General features: G+C 40.9%; 1 protein-coding gene across 1 annotated transcript in view; it reads left to right on the top strand.

Annotated features, from left to right (window-relative positions):
- LOC144222221 (uncharacterized) overlaps positions 1-6307 on the top strand; it is a 158345-nt gene extending 152038 nt beyond the window's left edge. Inside the window, exons 5-6 of the mRNA XM_077752731.1 lie at positions 3180-3265; positions 6252-6307. Coding sequence (XP_077608857.1) covers positions 3180-3265; positions 6252-6307 — 142 coding nt within the window. The remainder of the gene's footprint in view (positions 1-3179; positions 3266-6251) is intronic.
- The last annotated feature ends 16078 nt before the right edge of the window (positions 6308-22385 follow it).

Consider the following 22385-nt stretch of genomic DNA (forward strand, 5'->3'; position numbering starts at 1 on the left):
TGTTCTTCTCACACCTTTCCGACACTTGTTTGTGGGAAGAGTCTCTGACTGTCATGTGCTTTTGCTGAGGGTTGTCCTGGATATTTTCCAGTTCCTTCAAGACCTACCCAGTGTCCACACTTCTCCACCCTGTGCTATCCAGCCATTCCGATGTCACTGGCTGCACTGATGGACGTTTTTGCTGCTGGTTTCTGCTGCTGGTTTCTTGTCATGTTTGGTCATTGGCAGGTGTCGGTAGGGCTGGGGGCTAGAGATTGGGGTCAGAGAGTTCCCTTAGGCCAGGGACCAGAGGGCCAGTGCCTGGGCTCCTGGCCAAGCTCTCCCTCGGGGGTCTGGTGACCTAGTTAGTATTTTAATATGTGCCTGTTGCCTAGTAGGTATGATGTATCCGTATCGTCCTTCATGAGTAAGGGAAGGCAATAGAATCAAACCAAAACTTAAGACCGAGCAATGACGAACAAGATATTGAATGCATGAAATCCCTAGGCAATTGACATGTATGTACTGGAATTTCCAGAGGTGACCTTCCTCCTCATGGCTTAGAGTGGAAACAAGTCTCCACAGTGGTGCTTCCATCAGAATTACTACAGAATACCAGTTATATTCATGTTCTTTCAAAATGGTTTAGTTTTTCAAGATAATTTAGTTTCAAAAGAGATTATGTGGCCTGATGACAAAGTGACAAGTCTGTTTCACGTGAGTGTCTTCCTTAAGTCAGGAACATAAGGGCTCCCTCTCTTGCCATGGGGGTCTCCTCCTGATGGCAGATGTCTCATTCTTGCTTGCTGGTCCCCCTACTTTGTAAATACTTGTGGGAACCTCGTGTGTTTCCTGTGAACATGCCCTGTCTTTCTGATGGACCCAGACCCATCGACAGAAAGGGCGAGATGGCCCTGAAGCCCTCCCCTTTGCACTCTGCAGGCCTCCTCCCTGGGGCAGAACACGGACCCCAATCATGGCTCCAGAATGAATGAACAGTTCTCAGACCCGGTAGAATCTCAAACCCGGTGAAGTTGGATAGATTTATTTATTTCTGTTAAGTTTGTCTAGAAATGATAGATTTATTTATTTCTGTTAAGTTTGTCTAGAAATTTAAGGAGAACCGTCTCTCTGTGACATTTCATAGCAAGGAGTCAGTTATTGAAAGAGAAAACGAACAAAACCAGAACGGGTAGAAAGATGGAGATTGTGTATGTGGTGGCCAAGATGGAGAGGATAGATCTGATCCATTCCCTTCAATGGTCTTCTTGGAGTAGAGTAATTTTTCTACTCAAACGGATCATGTAATAACCTGTATTTATCAACAAATATTCAGTATATTCCATTTTTTATTCTGTATTCTGGTGGTTTGGATCATAGACATTAAATCTGACCGTGAAAAACAAATACACCCAAATTACTGAAATCTAAGAAATAGTTTTTTGTGTTTTTTTTTTTAAATCGTCCTTCCAAACTCATCTCTGTCTTACCGCTGATTTAAAATGTAAATTCAGTAACACAGAGCAGTTGTAAGTGCAATCTGAAATGTTTATTTGGCTTCGTGACACTTCTGTTAGGTATTTTCAGTTAAGATTAAAATTAATATGTAGTTCCCGACAGTCCACCAACTGAGGCTTACGAGTTAACCAGCTATTGTGATGCTAAAAATTTATCTCTATTAATCCATCAGACACAAAATCTTCACTGAACTGATTTTAATTAAGACAGAGGAAAAATAGTTGTCCCCTCAGTTTGTTGTGGTCAGGAGGCAAGAGCCACCCTTGAATCAACACAGGCTGTGCCTCTTACTAACCGCCTTTTTTTCTTTTTAATATGTGTTTATCTTTGGAAGAGAGAGAGACAGTGCATGAGCTGGGGAGGGGCAGAGAGAGAGAGAGGGAGTCACAGAATCTGAAGCAGCTCCAGGCTCTGAGCTGTCAGCACAGAGCCCAATGTAGGGATCAACCCACAAACCGTGAGATCATGACCTGAGCCGAAGTCAGACGCTTAACTGACTGAGCCACCCAGGCGCTCTCTCTTACTATCCTGACCTTGAGCAAGTGACTTAAGATCTCTGTTTCTCCAACTGTAAAATAGTAAAACAATAACTAGTTATATCATCTTCACAGGATTATTTTAAGCTTTAACTGAGCTAGTACTTTGAAAAGCGTGTAAACTTTGAGGGCATGTACTATTTTATTTCAAAAGTTTTCTTCTAAATTGCAGCAGACTGTCTTTTTATGTAATGGGAAAATGAATAGAGAATAAATGTGTGAAAAAATAAAAATTCCTCCTTGTCTAGCTTGTTCAATATTGCCTTAAATAAGGGAAATGGGCCTTAGTTGGCACTTAGGAATATATGATAATTCACAGAAGAATTTGTTGCTATTTGGATGGATTAGCTCTCCTGTGGATTTAATTACAGCCAAAACATCAACATTTTCAGCTGAAGAAAGGATGATTTTTATCCTTTTAGGCGCAGATGACAGATTTGTGTTATCTTCCTTTCTTAATGTTGTATGATCCCAGAATAGTGAGCAAATACCTAAATTTGTAGCCTCGACGTTTTAGGGAGACACTTAACTATCTCTAAAACTTTCTCTTTGGGTGGTATCTTAAGACGTGAATATTTAAAATTTATAATTAAAGTACTCATCAACTTAGAATTTTAGAATTTGAAGGAAACCATTCTCATCAGAAAGTTGAGCTCTGAATTGCAGTGTCTTACACAGCTCAGCAGTGGACCAGTGGTAAAGAGAACCAGAATGTGGCCTCCTGATGATCAAATTGGCACTGTTTTTAGTATTCATTCGTTCATTCATTCATTCATTCATTCGGTGAGCCCATCAGTGATTCCGTAGAATTACTACTGTAGAGAGACATTCAAGTGCTTACAGATACTCCATTCTAGCAGAGAAGAAGCAATATATTTCAATATATGCATTGGAGTAAAAAATTATCAAGTTTTATTTGTTTCCCTATTATCTTATAAGTCTGTTATATTATTTTGAGACGTTTATGTAAGAGCAAACTATTTGGCATTCTACTGCAATAATCTATGTTCCAGTCATCTTGTTTATGTAACTGAAGGACATCAGAATGTACGTTCTCTTTGTTATTGATTCCCCAGCACTTCGTTGCAATGATTGGTGCCTGGGATGTCTTTATTGATTGATTGATTTGTTTCTGGACACCTACAGGTTTACTTCGTTCATTAATTCCATCCTTCCACCTGGTCATATCTCAAGGAAGCTTGGACGGTACAGTTCTACAGATAAGATACCAGGTAGGGAGCACCACCCAAGAGTAAAGCTCAGGACACTGAGATGGATAAAACCTTTCATTGATTATTTCTTAAAGTCTCACTTTTCTTAAGATGAGGAATGCATTGAGGGAGGACCAGTATTTTGACCATTTGGTCCCTGTAGCCAGAACTTCGTGCTTTCTCTGCTTTATTCATGGTAATGTGCCCAGTATGTAGCAGTGCACCTGCCACATGGTGGCCTGCTAACAAGTACCTCTTGAAGAAATAAAACCTCTCTCTTGTTCACTTCATTACATTCATGCTGCTTCAATATCATTCAAAACAGGTAGAGAATCAGACAGTTTTTGAAGTGTTGATGGCAATTGTTTTAACATCATTAGATACCCTAGTCTATTTCCCCTAAAATATTTTCTTATAATTATCTGCTATTCTATTCTATTTTCTAAACTCTTACAAATATATAATATAGTCTGTAAGAAAATATGAAATCTCTTATGAGTTTAGTAAGTAGTTATCAGAGTTTTTAAAAAATACATAGGTATAATGAAAAGATGATAAGGTTTAAAATTTTTTTAAATGTTTATTTTCTGAGAGAGAGAGAGCACCAGCAGGGGAAAGGCAGAGAGAAAGGGACACACAGAATGTGAAGCAGGCTCCAGGCTCTGAGCTGTCAGCACAGAGCCCGATGCGGGGCCGGAACTCACAAGCTGTGAGATCATGACCTGAGCCGAAGTCTGACGCTTAACCGACTGAGCCACCCAAATGCCCCCTGAGTTAGAATTTTTAAGTTTACCTTTTACTAGGTTGTGGCTTGGGGGCCATTAGTTGCTTTATTGTATAGCTTCGCTTATCTCAAGATACACTTTGAGAATTAAATAAGTAAAATTGTGTTGGTAAAATCCTTGGCCTGGGGCCAAGTGCGCACTCCTCTGTACTACTTATGTCTGCATTCGCCCATCTACTAGATGTCTGAGACAGTGACTAAGTTCATGATACAGCTTTGACAAATGTTCGTTTTTTACCCCCAAGTTGGAACGCACTCACGCATCACTGTTCCATTGATTTCTCTCAAAAAATGCCTAAAGATCACAGCTTTGTTGTGTCCATTGTGTTGTCTCTATTGCTCCATAAAGAAAATAGGATGAAAATAATGGCCTCATAGGAACCAGGCAAAGACCGTGTCTATGTCTGCATAACCTGCAATGTTTATGAAGACAGAGAGCACATGAGAGGAAGGTCGGCTGCATTTCGCGATCTCACTCCCGGAGCTCATTTTGTGGAGGGGAGCGTTACAGGCCGGAACGGTGCCTTCAGCGTGGCGCTCCTTCCTCCATGCCACACGCATGCGGTAGCGCCCTCTCTGAACCAGTACAGAATCCGAATGACAGCCGCATCTGTCAAGAGCATCATGAATATAAAGTTGTAGGCGCTGTCAACACCGATTTCAAGGGAACAGTGCCTGTGCCCACCACCGTTCGGCTCGGGCAAGAAGGCTGTTTGGAATTGCCTGGGAACTCAGCCTAGTCAGGCAGCCTAGGGCTCTGCTCCGTTGATAATTGCGAGCCCCCAGATGCCACCTTAAACTACCAGGTACCATGTATGTGCTTAAAAGTGAGCCGTGCGTTTTACATAGCTAAGCGCTCCGTCTCTGTTAGCTTGATTCTGAGATTAAACACGGGCCATTTACTACTCCGTTGATCCTGGCTTCTGACTGCATAGGTTTTTCCTTCAGACCCTGTACCAAGCTCACAGAGCAACCCTCTGTATTCTAACATCTTCATCTATGAAGTTCTTTTCCATTTGGGTCAGGCCTTTAGTATTCGTTGCTTAAACACTCATGTAAATTGGAGATTTTAAAAGTCCCTAATTTAAAATAGTGATCTGGAGGGCCCGGTGCTTCTGAAATTTGTCCATAACTCTTGCACTTACTAGTTCCTCCTGGCAGGTAAAGTAGAGAAAACATATATAAATTTCACTCTGCGATATCTCCTGTCATGTTTCCCTTATGGGCTGATGGCTTGAGAGAAAGAAGAGTTAACATTTCACTTATGCCTCTTCGCACATTACAGAGCAGATACAGAAGGAACATCAGAGTAGTGATTTCCGTGAGAACAAGGCTGACTTACTGTTTGAAATTGTACTGAAACCTTGAATGTTCCAGGGGGACATGGAGCCAGGAAAAGATGATGAGGTTTTGAAAAAAAAAAAAAAATCAATGAGTTGAATCAAGGTATAAACAAAAATAGTGAAATATTCACTCAAATTTGCACCTTCCCATGGAGGACGTTGGGTCAGCGTCTTTGCTGTTTTAGACCATTTTACATTTCTCAGTTCGACAGCAGCAAAATGGGCTGCAGACTGTCTAGTTCTGAGAGGTATGTGCAAGAATCATTGGAAAAAAGATACAGAATTTGAGGTGTAGCCACCGTAAGTTCAATAAGTAACTGTCCAAAGCTGTACACAGGTGATCCCTTTAATAAAGTGGGAATTGGGGATTGTTTTTGATGAAAGTTCTTGGGCATCTCTGCGGCCTCGGGGTTCTGTGCCCATGAATCGAAGGGCATTCTGACTTTACGTAATGGCCGAGCAGTGCATTTAGAGGAGGCAACACCCATTTAGAATAAGCCCTCTGTAAATAGCGCTGCCTGCATTTTCAGCCTGTGGGCTGCCACTCAGCTGTGATCCGGCCTCTGTTATGTGCTCCCAGCAAAAGCCGGGCACCGGTGCAGCGTGCACACTCACCATATGCAAACCTTTCACAGGACGTGAGCCTGCACACCCAGATGTGTCCTGGGAACAGCAGCCCAGCCCAGCCCCCACCCCAGCCAGTGTAAGGGGCCACAGCTGCTACTTTTCCTGGCAACAGACTCTCTGAGCATAAGGTAACTGGCGTAAGGGTAGTAATCTCTGCTCTGACAGTTGGTTTGGCATAAGGGATTATTCTTGGGAAGCGTGTCTTCTCTTTCAGCTTAAAAATTGCAACTGGCATCACTATTTTTGATTTAAGGATGTTCTCAGCTTCTGCCCCTAAACTGCATCACACAACAACACAGACGCATTTAATCAAGATCGCACCGAACTTCATAAGGATGATTTCGTAAGTATGTACATTGGTTTTTTTTTTAAAGTTTTTTAATGTTTTACTTATTTCTGAGAGAGAGACAGCGTGAGCAGGGGAAGGTCAGAGAGAGAGGGAGACACAGAATCTGAAACAGGGTCAAGGCTCTGAGCTAGCTGTCAGCACAGAACCCACTGCAAGGCTTGAACCCAAGAACTGTGAGATCATGACCTGAGCTGAAGTCGGACGCCTAACCGACTGAGCCACCAGGTGCCCCACTTTTTTTCTTTTTTTAAAGAGGAGCCATGGAATGAAATTTCGGTGGTTCAGGCCAGTCTGTCAAGGGTGGCGTGCTCCACGGAGCCCCTGGTCAGTCTTAGTCGTAACAACGAAATTGCCTGGCTGTGACCCTTGGCGGGAACTGTACTGCCTGTGGTGGCCACTGTGTTGCACAAAGCAGACGCGGCCCCTCTCAGGTGTGACATCAAATTAGGGGACAGTGCTGCCATGGGAGCTGCAAGGTAGGGCGTCAGCCTGGGGACGGCGCGGGATCAGTGTCAGAAACGAGCTTTTTCATTTTCCAAGCACGGAGTTCCAATCAGGTGACTGTTGCAAAAGCCCAGGAAAAAATCATCATTTATAATTCTGGGCACCTCTGAGCCAAGTGCTCTAAAGGATTTCTCTTCATTTTTTCTCCTCCTCAGAGATCGTCGTCGTTACCAAGGGAGATATTGGGATAAGAAGGTTGGTAAAACCAAAGAGCGAGAAAATCTGCATGTTCACATCATTGTTACTTAAGCCCAGTGAGCCCTTGGAGAGAATCAATCTGGCTGACTTATGGTTTGGGGTCGTGTCACCAGCAAACTGAAGCTTTAAATTTCTTAATGGGAAATTCGAGGTCATGCGAGCAGAAGTCGGCAAACTACAGTAGCACAAATGAAATTAGGGCTTCTGGTGACTTCCTCTTTGGTTCTGTTTGACGTTCTGGAGTGGTTGAGAGGCACGTTCCGGGTCCCAGAAGCGTAGGACATACATAAGACTGTGCTGCCTGGGCGGTCCATCCTCTCCTTATCTATAAAAAGCAATTTGTTCTACATGATAGATGTTTAGTGATTTTTAATTTTTACTAGTTTTCTTAGAATAGAAATCTAATGTTGGTCTGATGGGGTTGTCATCTCCTGTGCCAATTGCATTCTCTTCCTTGGAGATTGTATTCACTCTTGTCATTGGCTCTGTCATGCCCACATGGGTTATTCCCAAATCCATGCTTGAGCTCACTCCCTACCCCTCCAGGTCTGCCTTCCAGCAAAGCCCTTCCACGGACCTGTGACATCCACCTGCTATTTGTCCAGTCTTTTTACGTCTCCAGGCTTTGCTCCCTCAGGCTTCTATGCTATTTTACGGCTCCTGTCTTATTAGAAATTCTGCCTGTCTTTAGGCATAGCAGTATTCTAGAACCTATCGCCAGGTTCAAGTGATATTCAAAATATTTATTAGTGATGAAGGCTGAGCACCAGTCACTAGGTGGAGTTAACACGAGCCTGTGCGCTGCTGGGCAGCCCGTCGGATGTCAGCTCTGAGTGTTACACTCTCTGACATTGATGGTTGCCAACCTGTCTCCTCTACTACACGTGTCTCACTGAAAGTCCTCCGATGTCTAGGCTTTGCTCACACTTTAAATCCCAGTCATGTTCAAAGCGCATGGGTGACTAAGGTGTTCTTTGAATTTGAGTGAATAAATCATCTTTTTTTTTAAATTTTAGTACTTTGTTTCCATTAATATTAGCCTTATTTCACACTTATTGTTTGGATGTCACATTCCTCTGTTGACTTCTATTGGCTCTTTCTGTGTGTCAACTTTGCCTCTCCCTCTGTTTTAGTACCTTAATGTTAAAATTTCAAGCTGTTATTCTAGATTAAAAGGATAATATGTTGAATGTTAATTATATCCTCTGATCAAATTAGCTACAAAATATATGTTATATTCAAATTCTAGGAAAAAAAATAATTTCTTCTGTCTCTGTTAAATAGCAAAAGCCAAGGATGGAGCTCTGAAAAATTTTAGAAACATTTTCTCTCCTTAGAAAAATTTTTATATCAGCTCATTGACCAAGATTTTTATGGTAGGTAGGCTCTGTGCTCAGCTATATGTCTATATAATTACATTATTTTCTCATTTGTATTTATCAATACATCCCCAAAGACAACACTTTTTTTTTTTCCAAGTATCCTATTAAAATCAAGACATGGTATGCCTGTAATGCCATATGTTCAAAATTTGAACCCATCAGCTTAGTGGTCATCAAAATAGTAAAAACAGGACTCTGAGATAACGGGGCTCTGGAAGACCTTTCCTCCATGGGGCACCAGGGTCTCTCATTATTTGAGTCTAGAACATATTACTGTGGGCCCTGTACGTGTAACACCACTGGCTTCAGTTATCACTATGATGGACATTTGAGAGTATCACTTGCCCACGAAGCAAACATGTAACATCACAGATAAGGCTAACGGCTTAGCAAGTGAGAAGATGAACACAGGGAGTCGAGGAGCCAGGCTTGAGTACATTCAGCAGGAAAAGCAGGCATGTGAAAAAGAGCAGCTCGCATTGAGGGGGAGAATTTATTTATAACTAGATCATGTGAGCCGTCATCTCTGCGGCAGCTCACTCTGGTGCAGATGTCCGCCATGTTTCTCTGTGACCTAACCTTTCTTTAATGGACGCTGATTACTCACCTTCCATTTTGACTGAGGTTGAACACGTGCACAGCCTTTTTGCAACAGCTTCTCCATTAGAATCATAAAGCACTTTCAATTCATAGATGTCTTTTCACCCAGACAGTGCAAATTATGCCTGTATAGCAAGTTCAACTCTGGGTCTCCTGAAGTCCCCTCACCCACATGTTCTGACCCATTCTTGCCATCCAGGGCACAATGCCTCCCCACTTTAATTTTTACCATGCCTTTTACCAGAGTAATAGAATGCAGAAACCAGCCTTGTTTAGTAAGTTCTAATGGGTTGCACAGAATTTTCAGTTGGGTCTGCTTTATTTGATTTTATTCTCGATACTAAAAAAGAACTTAAACATGACCCTCAGAAAAGTGCCTTAACCTTTGGAAAACATGTCTAGAAGCAGAGGAAATTAAGGCATCTACAGGATTCCCTTGAGCAGTGGCAGAAGCCTGAACTGTAAAAACTCTGACAGCTCATACTGGTTACCATGGTGAGAGAAGGCCTTCTTGTTTATAGGCCATTAATGGGATGCTTATACTCCTCAAGGTATTAAATTAATTGTTTGGCGCACATCTCCTTCCTCCTGCATAATGTGAATGTGTTGAACCAGTGCATAAACCTTACATAAGGCCTGGTGGGCTGATTTTTTAGGACAAGCAAGGATTCTCCTTCTACTTATCTAAATTCTGTGTGCATAGTCAATGTGCTATGTGTCATTATTCTATTTCAAGTATATGTTTGCAGGCACCTCCAACCATTTCCAATATTTCCTTGTAAAATAATATGTATCTTGTGGCCTGACTTGCAATGTAAAACCGTAGAATTAATGTTACCCGACTGCAGAAGGCTTGCAGGTGATGAATAGGGCACTTAGAGTTGATGTACCTTGTACCTTCATTTCAGAGCTATGCTTTTGTAACATAAAACACATTTACTATGCAAAACTAGTTTTTACATCCTGATTTTTCATTGCTCTTTGGGATAGCCTATAGACATTAAACAATTCCTAGCTTTCTTTTTTTCTCGGTTGCTGATAATTATTTTGGTCTCTCTCCCTGAAGTCGGCGCTAACATGTTTTGAGCGAGTGGTCCCTCTACGAGATCACCTTTGTATGAGTACCTGGAAATAATCTCAGCCATATCCCAGACTGATTTATTTTCCTTTATTCTTATCATATGTTAAATGAAAAATAATGAGAGGATGTTAATAATAGAGGCAGTCTTGAAATGAGCAAAGCCAAATGTGCTACAATTATATTGTTATCACATAAGTGCATGTTTTTCTGTTTTCCTGTTAACGCATGTATCATTTATGGAAGCCAAAAAAAAAAAAAAGGTAAAGCTTATATGGAATTTACAGGTTTCTGTTTTAGTTTCTGGATTCCAAAGACTAGGATTACTTACCACATGCTGATCTGCTCAGTTGGTGAGAAAAATACCTGAAATTCACACCTCCTGGTAGTGCCTGGGTGGTTGGTGAAGAGAAGTGTAATAAAGAGTTTGGCTTCAGTAGAAGCTATTTGTTGGTGATTAAAGCACATTTAACTGTAAAACCTTATCTTAATTTATGGTCCTTAACAACTAATGATCACTTCTGTAACCAAGAATGAATTTCTGTTATGGGTATAATATCTTATAATTCAGAGTCTTGTTAACTATGCACCTGGTGAGTTGTGTTGGGAAAGCAAAGCCAAGAGAGGGAAAGTAAACCCTGTGAAATGCTGAGCCACTAATTATCCCTGATCACTTTTGTCATTGTTCCTGCGATCCTATGACTTCTGGTTCTTAGCAGCCAAGGCTAAGAGTGATACTTCCTGTCCTCTCTGGCGAAGACGTGTGGCCGTATTCTAGCCAGCTTGGGTTTGTGTGGAGGGTATGAGGCCTGTACTCTGCTCACCTTTTCCCTTCTAACTGGCAGGACTGTAGATGAGAGGCTGAGCCTCGCCAGGCCACGGCAGGGACACAACCCTCTAAGGACGGCAGAACCACAGCCAGGTAACGTGCATGTGTCCCTGACACCATGGAGCCACCATGCCAGCACTGGGCTCCTTCTCTGCAGACTATTAGGTGAGGAAGGAAGAAGGCATCCCTTCACATTTAAGCCACTATAATTTCATTTCTCTGTTTTCACTGCCAGATCTTTTTTTAAAATGTTTGTTTGTTTGTTTGTTTGTTTTTGAGAGAAAGAACATGAGCAGGAAGAGAGGTAAAGAGAGGGATTGTCAGAATCCCAAGCAGGCCCTGCACTGCCAGCGTGGAGCTTACTGTGGGGCTCGAACCCATGAACCATGATATCATGAACTGAGCCAAAATCAAGAGTCAGATGCATAACTGAGTGAGCCACCCAGGCGCTTCCTCATGCCAAATCTAGTATTAACCAACAGAGAGAGTTACAGAAAAATTCAGGCAAAAATAAATAGCAGAAATATAATGAAACAGAAAATCAGACTATAAGGGTTGATGTTTCCTATTGAAGTTCAGGGGGAAAAAATACTTTTGGTAAAAGAAAAGCAAGGTATGTTTTTCTTTTTTTCCCCTATTTTGTATGTGTTTGTGTATGTATGTATGTATTTATAGAACACAAATAGAAGAGAGGGGCAGAGGGAGGGGGAGAGAGAGAGAGAGAGAGAGAGAGAGAGAGAGAGAGAGAGAATCTCAAGCAGACAACATGCTCAGTGCAGAGCCCTATGTAGGGCTTGATTCCACAACCATGGGATAATAAATGACCTGAATGGAAATCAAAAGTCAGATACTCAACCATCTGAGCCGCCCAACCACCCCTCCTTTTTTTTTTTTTTTTAAATTTTTTAANGTAGAAGAGAGGGGCAGAGGGAGGGGGAGAGAGAGAGAGAGAGAATCTCAAGCAGACAACATGCTCAGTGCAGAGCCCTATGTAGGGCTTGATTCCACAACCATGGGATAATAAATGACCTGAATGGAAATCAAAAGTCAGATACTCAACCATCTGAGCCGCCCAACCACCCCTCCTTTTTTTTTTTTTTTTAACATTATTTAAATTCATTTTTGAGAGACAGAGCCTGAGTGGGGGAGGTGCAGAGAGAGAGGGGGACACAGAATCTGAAGCAGGCTCCAGGCTCTGAGCTGTCAGCACAGAGCCCAATGAGGGGCTCAATCTCTCAGATCATGAGATCATAATCTGAGCCAAAGTCGGATGCTTAACCGACTAAGCTACCCAGGCATCCCAATTTTTTAAAAATTGAATCATAGTTGGGGCGCCTGGGTGGCTTAGTCGGTTAAGCGTCCGACTTTCGCTTAGGTCATGATCTCGCGGTTCGTGGGTTCGAGCCCCGCGTCGGGCTCTGTGCTGACTGCCAGCTCAGAGACTGGAGCCTGTTTCAGAGTCTGTGACTCCCTCTCTCTCTGACCCTCCCCTGCTCATGCTGTCTCTCTCTCTTTCTCTCCTAGAAATAAAAAACAAAACAAAACAAAACAAAAATTGAATCATAGTTGACACACAATGTTCCATTAGTTTCAGGTGTACAACATGGTGATTTGACAACTCTATACATTATGCGGTGCTCACCACAAGTGTAGCTTACCATGTATCACCATACAACGCTGTTACAATACCATTAACCATATTCTCTAAGACAGGTGCGTTTTTCAGCTATATTTCTATAATGCCAGAGGCAGAAGCTAGTAGAAAGTAGGTGCTTGAGTAATGTTTGCTATAGCTTATGTTAAGATAAACCTGTGGGCGAATGAAGAAGATCTTAGCATCCCACATCGTAGACATATACAGGGATCAAAAGGCCATCTTGCCATTATCGTTTTGTAGGAATAACATTCCTAGTATTTTAAGTAAAAACAAAGCTTTGTGGGGATATTCTCAATGCTATTCAGAGAACTTAACTCCTCAAATTAAACACTATAATAATAGTAGCAGCAGCTCTAACAACGAGAAGTAACATAAGTTAACCCAACAAATCGGGAAGAGTAGAGAGTGCATTTGTTTCCCTGGAGAACTTGAGTAAAAGCTTTCCTTGTGGAATAGAAAGTGCAGAATGATTGTTAATCTTGATAATCTGCTCAAAGGAAACTAGTCTTTAGAGACTAATATGTCAAACGAAGGGAAACAGACTGCCAGAAATCAGGGCAAAGGCAATCCCTCAACTTGATATTCAATTTGGAACACAATTTATGTAAAATATCTGAAGATGGGTATGCTTTTGGGTTACAGCGAATGAATTTTAATTGGAGACGGAGCAATTAATTCTAATCAATAAACTCAATGATGCATTATCTACTAAGATATCAAAGAAATAATTTAATTTAACAAATATTTATTGAGCACTCTGCTAAGATTTATGAAAGATGCAAAAGAGGCAACATATTGTCTCTGCTCTTAAGCGACTTACTCTGTAAAGAAAATGCCTTTGCTGTGCTTGCCGTCACAGTTCCTAGAGGAAAACAGAAGTGGAAATGGACAGGAAAGCTAGTTAATGTTATTTCTGTAGGAATTGAGGACCTCTTCCAAAATGGAGAAACCCTCCATTGTGTTGGGTATTGTTTGGGTGAGTGTGAACTACAGGAATCCTTGATGCCTTGCTAATAACAACTATGAGGTATGTGTTACTACTTTTTCAGTTGCCTAAGATAAAAATTAACTCAAACTTCCCTATGCAAAGAAGAATGTGAGCATACCGGTTGCTGGCAATGAAATACCTGCTTACAGTTTTCAAGCAAGTCAAGATTCTTTTCTTTTCTTTTTCCCCCGACCGCAGAACTCGCATGGATAAGTCTATCTGTCTTGCTTTGCTTCATTTACAACCCTAAGTGAATACTCTTGTATTTCCCACCCCTACGTGGGATTGGTCTCATCCAAATGCAGTTTGCTGGCAGTATGATTTTCCAAAGGAGAGAAAGGTGATTTCCCAAAGGAAGTAAATTCTTATGTGGACACACACACACCTTCTTAAGTCCACCAAAATGTAGTTGACTACTCAGTAAAAAGAAATGGAAAACTAGTGAATTTTTTTAGCAAGGAGAAGATTGGATGAGTGGAAAACAGACAATATTTCAATATTTTACTATAAAAATTCCCAAACGATTTAGGAATGAAGAGGTACAATCCTTATCAAGAGAACTTAAAATGAAATTAGCAGGAGATTGGTAAATGCTCATGATCATTGAATGTGTCTGGATTTTAACAAGTTGTACATTATGGATTGAATTGNTGACAATATTTCAATATTTTACTATAAAAATTCCCAAACAATGATTTAGGAATGAAGAGGTACAATCCTTATCAAGAGAACTTAAAATGAAATTAGCAGGAGATTGGTAAATGCTCATGATCATTGAATGTGTCTGGATTTTAACAAGTTGTACATTATGGATTGAATTGTGCTCTCCCCTGCAAAGAGATATGGTGAGGTTCTAACCCATGTACCTTAGCAGATAACTTTCTTTGGAAATAAAATCTTCACAGAAGTAATCAAGTTAAAATGAGATCCCATTAGGGTGGATCCTAATATAATATTTTTGGTGTCCTTAGAGAAAGGGGAAGTTTGGGGGCATCTGTTGGCTCAGTTGGTCGAGCATCAGACTCATGATTTCAGCTCAGGTCATAATGTCGTGGTTCATGAGTACATGCCCTGTGTCGCACTCTGTGCTGACAGTGTGGAAGCTGCTTGGGATTCTCTCTTTCTTTTCTCTCTGTCCCTCCCAGCTCTTTCTGTCTCTCCCTGTCTCTCAAAATAAATAAATAAATAAACAAACATTGAAAAAAAGAGGTGGGGAGATGTGGAAACAGAGACAGACATGCACACAGAGAAGATGATGTGAAGACAGGCAAGGAGAAGATGGTCATGTGACTGGTGCATCGCACCTACGAGCTGAGGAAGGGCATGCATTACCTGCAAACACCGGAAGCTAGAAGGGGCAGGGAATAATTCTCCCCCAGACCTATCAGGAGAATAGTCTTCGCGATTCCTTCGTTTTGGACTTTTAACCTCCAGAACTATAAGGCAATATGTTTATGTTGTTTCCAGCCACCCAGTTTTTCTAACTTTGTTACAGCAGACCTAGAAAACTGATGCAGCATACAGCAAGGTCATGATGTCAGTCTCTGATCCCCTCATGATATGGCAGTCTTCCCTTCCACTGTGTAGAGGCGACAGCTAGTACTCCCAGAATCTGGAGACTTGTTTCCGTTGTCTGCATGACAGTCTTGGGAGTCACCAGTGCCCAGTCAGCACCCAGTCAGTACCTCTTGGTTCCCAGGGCCACACTTTAACCTGGATGTGTCTCCTGATTGCCTTTGGCTTATCCAGTTTGAGAAAACAAAAGTGCATATAACCTTCTCAAAGTTATCTCATACTAATTTACTTAGGTATTACATTAAGAATCATCACAAAGCACTCAATATGCCAAAAAAATCATCCCAAACAAATGACGTTAAATTTATGGGGGATGAATATGAAAAACTACATCTGTATTCCAAAGGTAAATTCCAGAGCTCACATTTCAAATGTTTCATGTTCTTGTATTTATGCTGGGCAGAGTCCAGTCTGTCTTTGAAGTCACTCAGCTTTTGGCTTTGTCTCTGGCGGACTCGTGTGCTCACTCATGCTGGCAAATTGGGCTCGATGCACAAGTCCACTGCAGTAGGCATCCTCTTGTGTTACACAAACACTTTCTTGCCATGTATTGGCATTTGTGATCAGAGTGGGTTCATTGTACCCATTTTTGAAACGTTGAATGAAAATCCTTTTGGTTAAGATGGAGAGATTTTGGCAGCAGAGATAATTTTAGATATATTTCAAGGAATTTGAAAAAAAATCTAGCCAAAGAATAATAGGACACTTCATGAAAAAGCAATGAGGATAGTTAGTATAATGGGATGAGTAGAAGAGCAGAGATCAGTCAGTAACTTAGATGTGCCATACGGAGTTACTCAGCTCTACTGACGGACAGAAGCCATGTCAGTGTTTAGATCTTCTTAACTTGTGCTCCATTATGTAAGCAGCATTCTGCTAATTTCTTTCTTCCCTTCTTGTTCAGTTCTGCTTTGGTGAGTGCTATAGAATATTGTTTCTTACAGGAAATACCTTTTATTAATGTCAAATGTTACTATACTAGTAACATGCATATGTATATGAAAAAGAGAGAGGTATCAGCTTTCAGTATTTCTGCTTCTCAACTCCCATTCAGTCATTCATTTATTCTTTGGTGCTCAGTCAAGCTCGTATTTCTTCTTAGGAATTAAGCAGTTTTTCTGAGACTGTACAAATAGGAATTTATTGTTAGCCACTTTATCATGTTATTTGACAAATTTAAAAATATATTAACATTTGAGATCTTGGAAGATAAGATGTTTGGAACACTCTGAAATATCCAGATATGTACATATACACAAATAGCAGTACATATGTGTTTACTGAACTTGCTGTCACTTAACTACTCTAGAAATAGAACTTTAAAAGGCTATGAGAGAATTTAATGACATCCTCAAGCATCTGTAGGTTTTGAAATTTTAGCTATTTATTCACTGAAGTCACACTGTGACAATACCGTATGCATGTCAGACATGAGGCTGCAAGTCATAGATTGTGATTTGCAGCAATGATAGAGCTGGTTCTTAATAGAGCAAAGCTGTCTCTCTTTGGTGGTCCCAATACAGGTCCCGCTTTTTGGCTGGTATCTTTGCAAGCTGTGGTTCTCTTATCTTGGAGGACTATTTTATTCAGAGATGAATCATGTGGTGTTACTAAAAGAAGTGGCTTCAATGCTGAACAGGCGGGAGGCATGTGTATAACCGCTCTCTTACCTACCCTGTTGGAGTGAGTGAATAATTATTGCTTGTTACTAGACTTCTCACAGTGTCTTCCACAACTGGCTCCCAGTAGTTCTATGTAGGTGAATTCAAAGCATTTCGTTGTTACACTCTTTTGAGTTTGTTACTCTCTGTAACCCTAACAATTCAGACTTTCCAAATGAGAAGACCATACCGTTTCTGTTCTTAACTTTTTCTCACCAGGTGTCTGGTGTGCTTTGCTGAAATTCCAAATGGCCAAATTTATCACCACCATTTATGTGAACTTCCTAATCCGTACATCATTCCCGCTGGGACTTGTATCTCTTCATTCAAATGTTCAACAGACATTGGTTGAGTGCTGGGGCTTCCACAATGAACCCAACGTGTCCTTACATTTGATTTGATGAGTGCTCGGGTTCCCATCATAAATTTGAGCCTTGTTATGCAATGGTGAGGAATTTGACCTCAGAATTCAGAAAGTCCTTGCCTTTTCTGAAAGGGTTATTATTCTCTTACTTGTCCGTGGGCTCCACATCCCTTTCTAAGGTCTTCTTTATAAATTAAAAAAAAAAATTTTAAATTTATTGCTGAGAGAGAGAGAGACAGACAGCATGAGTAGGGGAGGGGCAGAGAGAGAGAGGGAGATACAGAATCTGAAACAGGCTCCAGGCTCTGAACTAGCTGTCAGCACAGAGCCTGACACGGGGCTCGAACCCACGAACCATGAGATCATGACCTGAGCCGAAGTCGGACACTTAACTGACTGAGCCACCCAGGCGCCCCTAGTCTTCTTTATAATTGCAACTCCTTTGAGAGCGTATGTCAGGTTTCATCTTCATATTTGGTAATTCTTTCATTCATTGCTGATGATAACAAACTTATATAAAGTACCAGAAATTGTACTTTATATGAGATATATGAGTACTGTCTAGAGATGAGCTCATTTGCTCTTCACAACTGTCATATGAGATGGATATTATTGTTTCTATGTTACAGATGAGGAAGTTGAGGCACAGACAGGTCAGTTTACTTGCTCTAAGTCAGCTATTTAGTAAGGACCAGAACAGGAGTTCAGACTCAAACTGTTGAGCTCTGGAGACTGATGCATTTTTATACATTTAGTGCACATAGTTTTACTAATTTAATAAATAACATATCATGGGGACATATAGCAGTATTTTGTCAAGCTAACTTTACTTGAAAATTATGAACACTTTTCATAGACATTTGCCATTAATTCATGATGTCTTTTACCCAGAGAATCTTTTATCTTTCTGCCTACGTATACTTGATGGGGGCATCCCTGGGCACATACATTTGCACCTCTAGCTGCCCAAAGTTTTCATATCTCCTGTATAATTATTTTTGAAGATAAAAGAAGTAATGAGTGAGGAAGAGATAAGGAATACCAGGACTTAATTGTGTACCCACTAAATTCATAGACTGAAGTCACTCCAATATGATGGTATGTGGAGATGAAGCCTTCGGAAGGTACTTAAGGTTACCTGAAGTCATGAGAGCAGGGCCCCCGTGCTGGGATGAGAGGCTTCGGAAGAAGAAGACAAGAGAGACGGGCTGTGTCTCTGCTGTGTGAGGACTCAGAGAAAAAGTGACCATGTGTAGGAACAAGTTCTCTTCACTTGTGGACTTCTCAGCCTGGGAACTGTGACAAATAGATGCCTGTTGTTTAAGTCACTTCGTCTGTGGTAATTTGTTACAGCAGCCTGAACAGACTGGTACAGGAAGGGAGAGAATAAAGGAGTGACAGACAGTTCTCATGGGAATTATGATCTGACCTTAGCCAGGTCTCATACCCACTTGCTGTCTTTGTTTTGTTTACACAATGCCTAATAACTATGAGCAAAACTTGAATATCTTTCTATCTATCTATTTATCTATCTATCTATCTGTTTGTCTATCTATCTATACATAATATGCCTACCTGTGTGTGTGTGTGTGTGTGTGTGTGATTATGGAAACTACACTTTTGTCGAACTTTCCAGTTTTATGGGTTGTTTAATATTTTTTAAATAAAATAGGCACTTAAAAATGTTGGTGAAAAGCATTTTCTGTGTGTGTTTAAAAATCGCTTTCTGGCACATATTGCCATTAAACGATATTCTGTTCTTTCTTGCCATATGTATTGTTTACCTGTATCTGTTGCTCAGTTGGACTGAATGAGCAGGTATGATACCACCTGGTGATGACATCCGTAACTCCTTTAAGAACTCAGATCAGTGATAATAAGTAATTGCACTTTACTTTAAAAGCTCTTATGAGCATGGAGGAGGGCACTTGTGGGGATGAGCTCTGGGTGTTATATGGAAACCAACTTGACAATAAACTATTTAAAAAAAAGCCCTTATGAGATGAAACACCTAGAATTAGAGGAATTTATTTGCATCGAGTTTGGTATTTATATCATCAGAATATTTAAATGTTTTCCATATTTACCTATCATCTATCACTGAGTAGTAGAACGTGAACACTTTTTTTCCTAAAAAACATCAGTAAATACCAAATAATTAACCACCTCAAATATCATGGAAAGTTGAAGAAATTATAGCTGCCTTTACGTTAAAATAAAAGATAGTCAGCTTCTAGGATTGTCAACTTTGAGATGACACATTGTTTCAGACAGCTACCAGGCGCATCTTGAGTAAGTATTAGACTTATGAATATGGCTTGTTAGCATCTTAAAATTTTAATGTTTAAAATTTCTTTATACTGACTGTAGCACCTAGGAGAATGGATCATATTATATGACTGAAGGAGCAATTGCATACTTGTTGTGCTTTACATTTTTTAAAAGTTTATTTATTTATTTTGAGAGTTTGAAAGATCAGGGGAGGGGTACAGAGAGAGAGAGAGAGAGAGAGAGAGAGTCCCAAGCAGGCTCCTGTCAGCACGGAGTCCAATGGGTGGCTTGAACTCAGGAACCACGAGATCATGACCTGAGACGAAGTCAAGAGTCAGATGTTTAGCTGATTGAGCCACCCAGGCGCCCCTCCACATTTCTTTCCATGCCACAAACATTCCTTTCCTTGATGATATCTTTCTAATGCTACTAAACCATGCAGCGTGTATATTATCATTATTAATGATGATAATATCATTATTACTCATAGTGGGACTCTCAAATTACATTTTTTATCAGATTGTAAGATTCAGTGTGTGTGTGTGTGTGTGTTTGTATGTGTGGGTGTGTGTGTTTATTTCTGTGTTTGCTTAATTGTATAAGTATGTGTAGGAATGGAGTATTTGGGTAGAGATTGTATGGTGTATAAGAATATAGCTTTTAAAAATAGAAAGCAATTGTTAGCAGGGTATGGATTGATGTTATTAAAATATCCTCTTGGCTTTAAATATAATACAATAATGATATGTACAAAATATTAAGGAAAAGATAGTGAAGTTAATGACTTCTTTTAAACATTTAAGCTAAATTCTAAATGGCTTTAATGACTAAAATGGAATTTGCAGTTGCATAGCAGGGGGAATTAAAAAACATTTTTCTTTTTTACTAGACTTCAGGCCATTTATCTGTCGTGCACTGTTTTCACTGACTGTCTTCCTGAGGGTCATTGTTGTGTATTACCCTTCACTCACAGAGGTGGTTTTGTTTATTTCATATTTTTTATCTTTTATAAGCAGTTCTCCACATAATCATGAAAATCTGCCTGTAAGCCTCAAAGCATTTAGACATGCTTTGAATTAAGGATCCAAAACATAGTAATAATCTACTCTCAGAAGGTCTTAATACACTGCACCAGAAGGATCCTATTCTGTTACAGACTGCATGCTGGTATTGTTTTCCCAGCGTTTTAAACTCAAAGGAAAAAGATGTTAAACTTCTTAAACAAAAGTGGTCATCAACTGCTGTTCTCATCTGAACGTAGTTTGTCTTAATTTAGCAGACTTTATTATGAAGGTTTTAGAATATTTTTTATTTAATGAGTTTTAAATGCAGAATGCTCAGGACACATTTGCTATATCTCTGGAGTAAGACAATGTGAAGTACAATCAGTCTCTCTCTTAGTAGAGCATGCTGTTTTGATCGTTCCGAGAACAGCACAGTGTTGTGTAAAACCATCAACCTTTGTTTCTAAAGCGGTCTTTGCTGGTGCCGCAAAGGCAGCTGGACTGGACAGCGATGCCTCCTCCACGCTGGCTCTGTTTTACGGACTTCAGCTGCTGGCCGTGCGGGTGCCCTCCAGGAAGGCTTCCTCGTGTGACAGAGCAGCTTCTTCAGCTCGTGGCTCTTCAAGCCTTTCTGCAGTACCGTACATTCCTGCCTTAGGTTTGAGTCTGATGGCAATTACCGTACTTTCTGTTGGTACGCGGTGTCGGGGAGCTGTTGAAAGCTGCCCACCATGACATCTTGTGATGGCTTTCCTCTCTAACCAGCAGTATGTTAGCTGATGTCTGCACACCTGGTAGTCTTTCACTCCTTGACTATGTCACCGCTCAGCAGGACCGGACATATTCAAGGAGTGCCGGCCCTGCTGAGCTATGTCATCATGACAGTGCTTCAAGGGAGAGGGGACACAGCTGTTGAGTCACTAGCAAGCATCTTTCCAACCACTGGCACACTTTCCAGTGGGTTTCTGTGCAGGGAGCCCCACTGCAGCCTCAACTACCAGCTGTATGGTGATGGCTTACCGATCTCAATCCTGGGCCCCACACGCATTTCTCCAAATGGCACTTCCCTTAGAATAACCAGATAAACCCTGTTCTCCAAACATTAAAAATTGAAATCTCTTCTACTATGACCCCTGCCAGACCTGCTTTTTTTCCTCTAAACTCCATGTTTACTTTTTTTTTTTTTTTTAACCAGACTACAGAGTGGTCTAGGAGTCACTCTAGATTGGAGATTCTCCATTCTAGCATTCTTCCCCTCTTGCCCATTGTGCTGGTCTCACTGACCTTTGTCATGTCACCCGGCTGACATCAGGATCTGTAACATTTGGCATTGGACCCCTACTGTAGTTTCCAGTTTGGTCTCCCTGACTTCAAGTTCATATCCCTACAATCTGTCCCGCATTTGTCTTAAAGAAGAAGAAATGAGGGGTTACTCAGATTACTTTTGTCACAGTTACTTTTCTAAAAATCCCAAAAAACCCTGAATATGTGATTCTTGAGTGTAAGTTCATGAGATGGCTTCCATTGATTTTGGTTTCGTCCTCTGTAAAATGGGCATAGTAATGGATGATGTCCTTCATATTTATGGTGGCCATTCTATTAGATGAGGGATCTAGTGACCGTCATGTCATAAAAGTACCCCAGCCTCCTTGCCACAGCACGCTGCGGTGTGTGGTTTTGCCTCTGGGTCTCTGCCCAGGCCGCTTGTCTGCTTGGTAACACTTGTTCCCGGACTGCACCCCGCAGGCTGAGTTTCAGTGTAATTTCTCCCTGAAATGTCTTGTGGCAAAACCTCTCTCATTCCAGAATTTAAAGTCCTTCAGGGCTAAGAGGCTCTCTTGTGAATTTGTGAAATAATCTGTGTGAAGCAACCAGCACAGGGCCGGGGACAGGAAGAAACTTATTTCACCAGTTAAATGCCATGTCT

The sequence above is a fragment of the Crocuta crocuta genome, unplaced genomic scaffold (assembly GCF_008692635.1).
Source record: "Crocuta crocuta isolate KB4526 unplaced genomic scaffold, BGI_CrCroc_1.0 scaffold101, whole genome shotgun sequence".
NCBI lineage: Eukaryota > Metazoa > Chordata > Mammalia > Carnivora > Hyaenidae > Crocuta > Crocuta crocuta.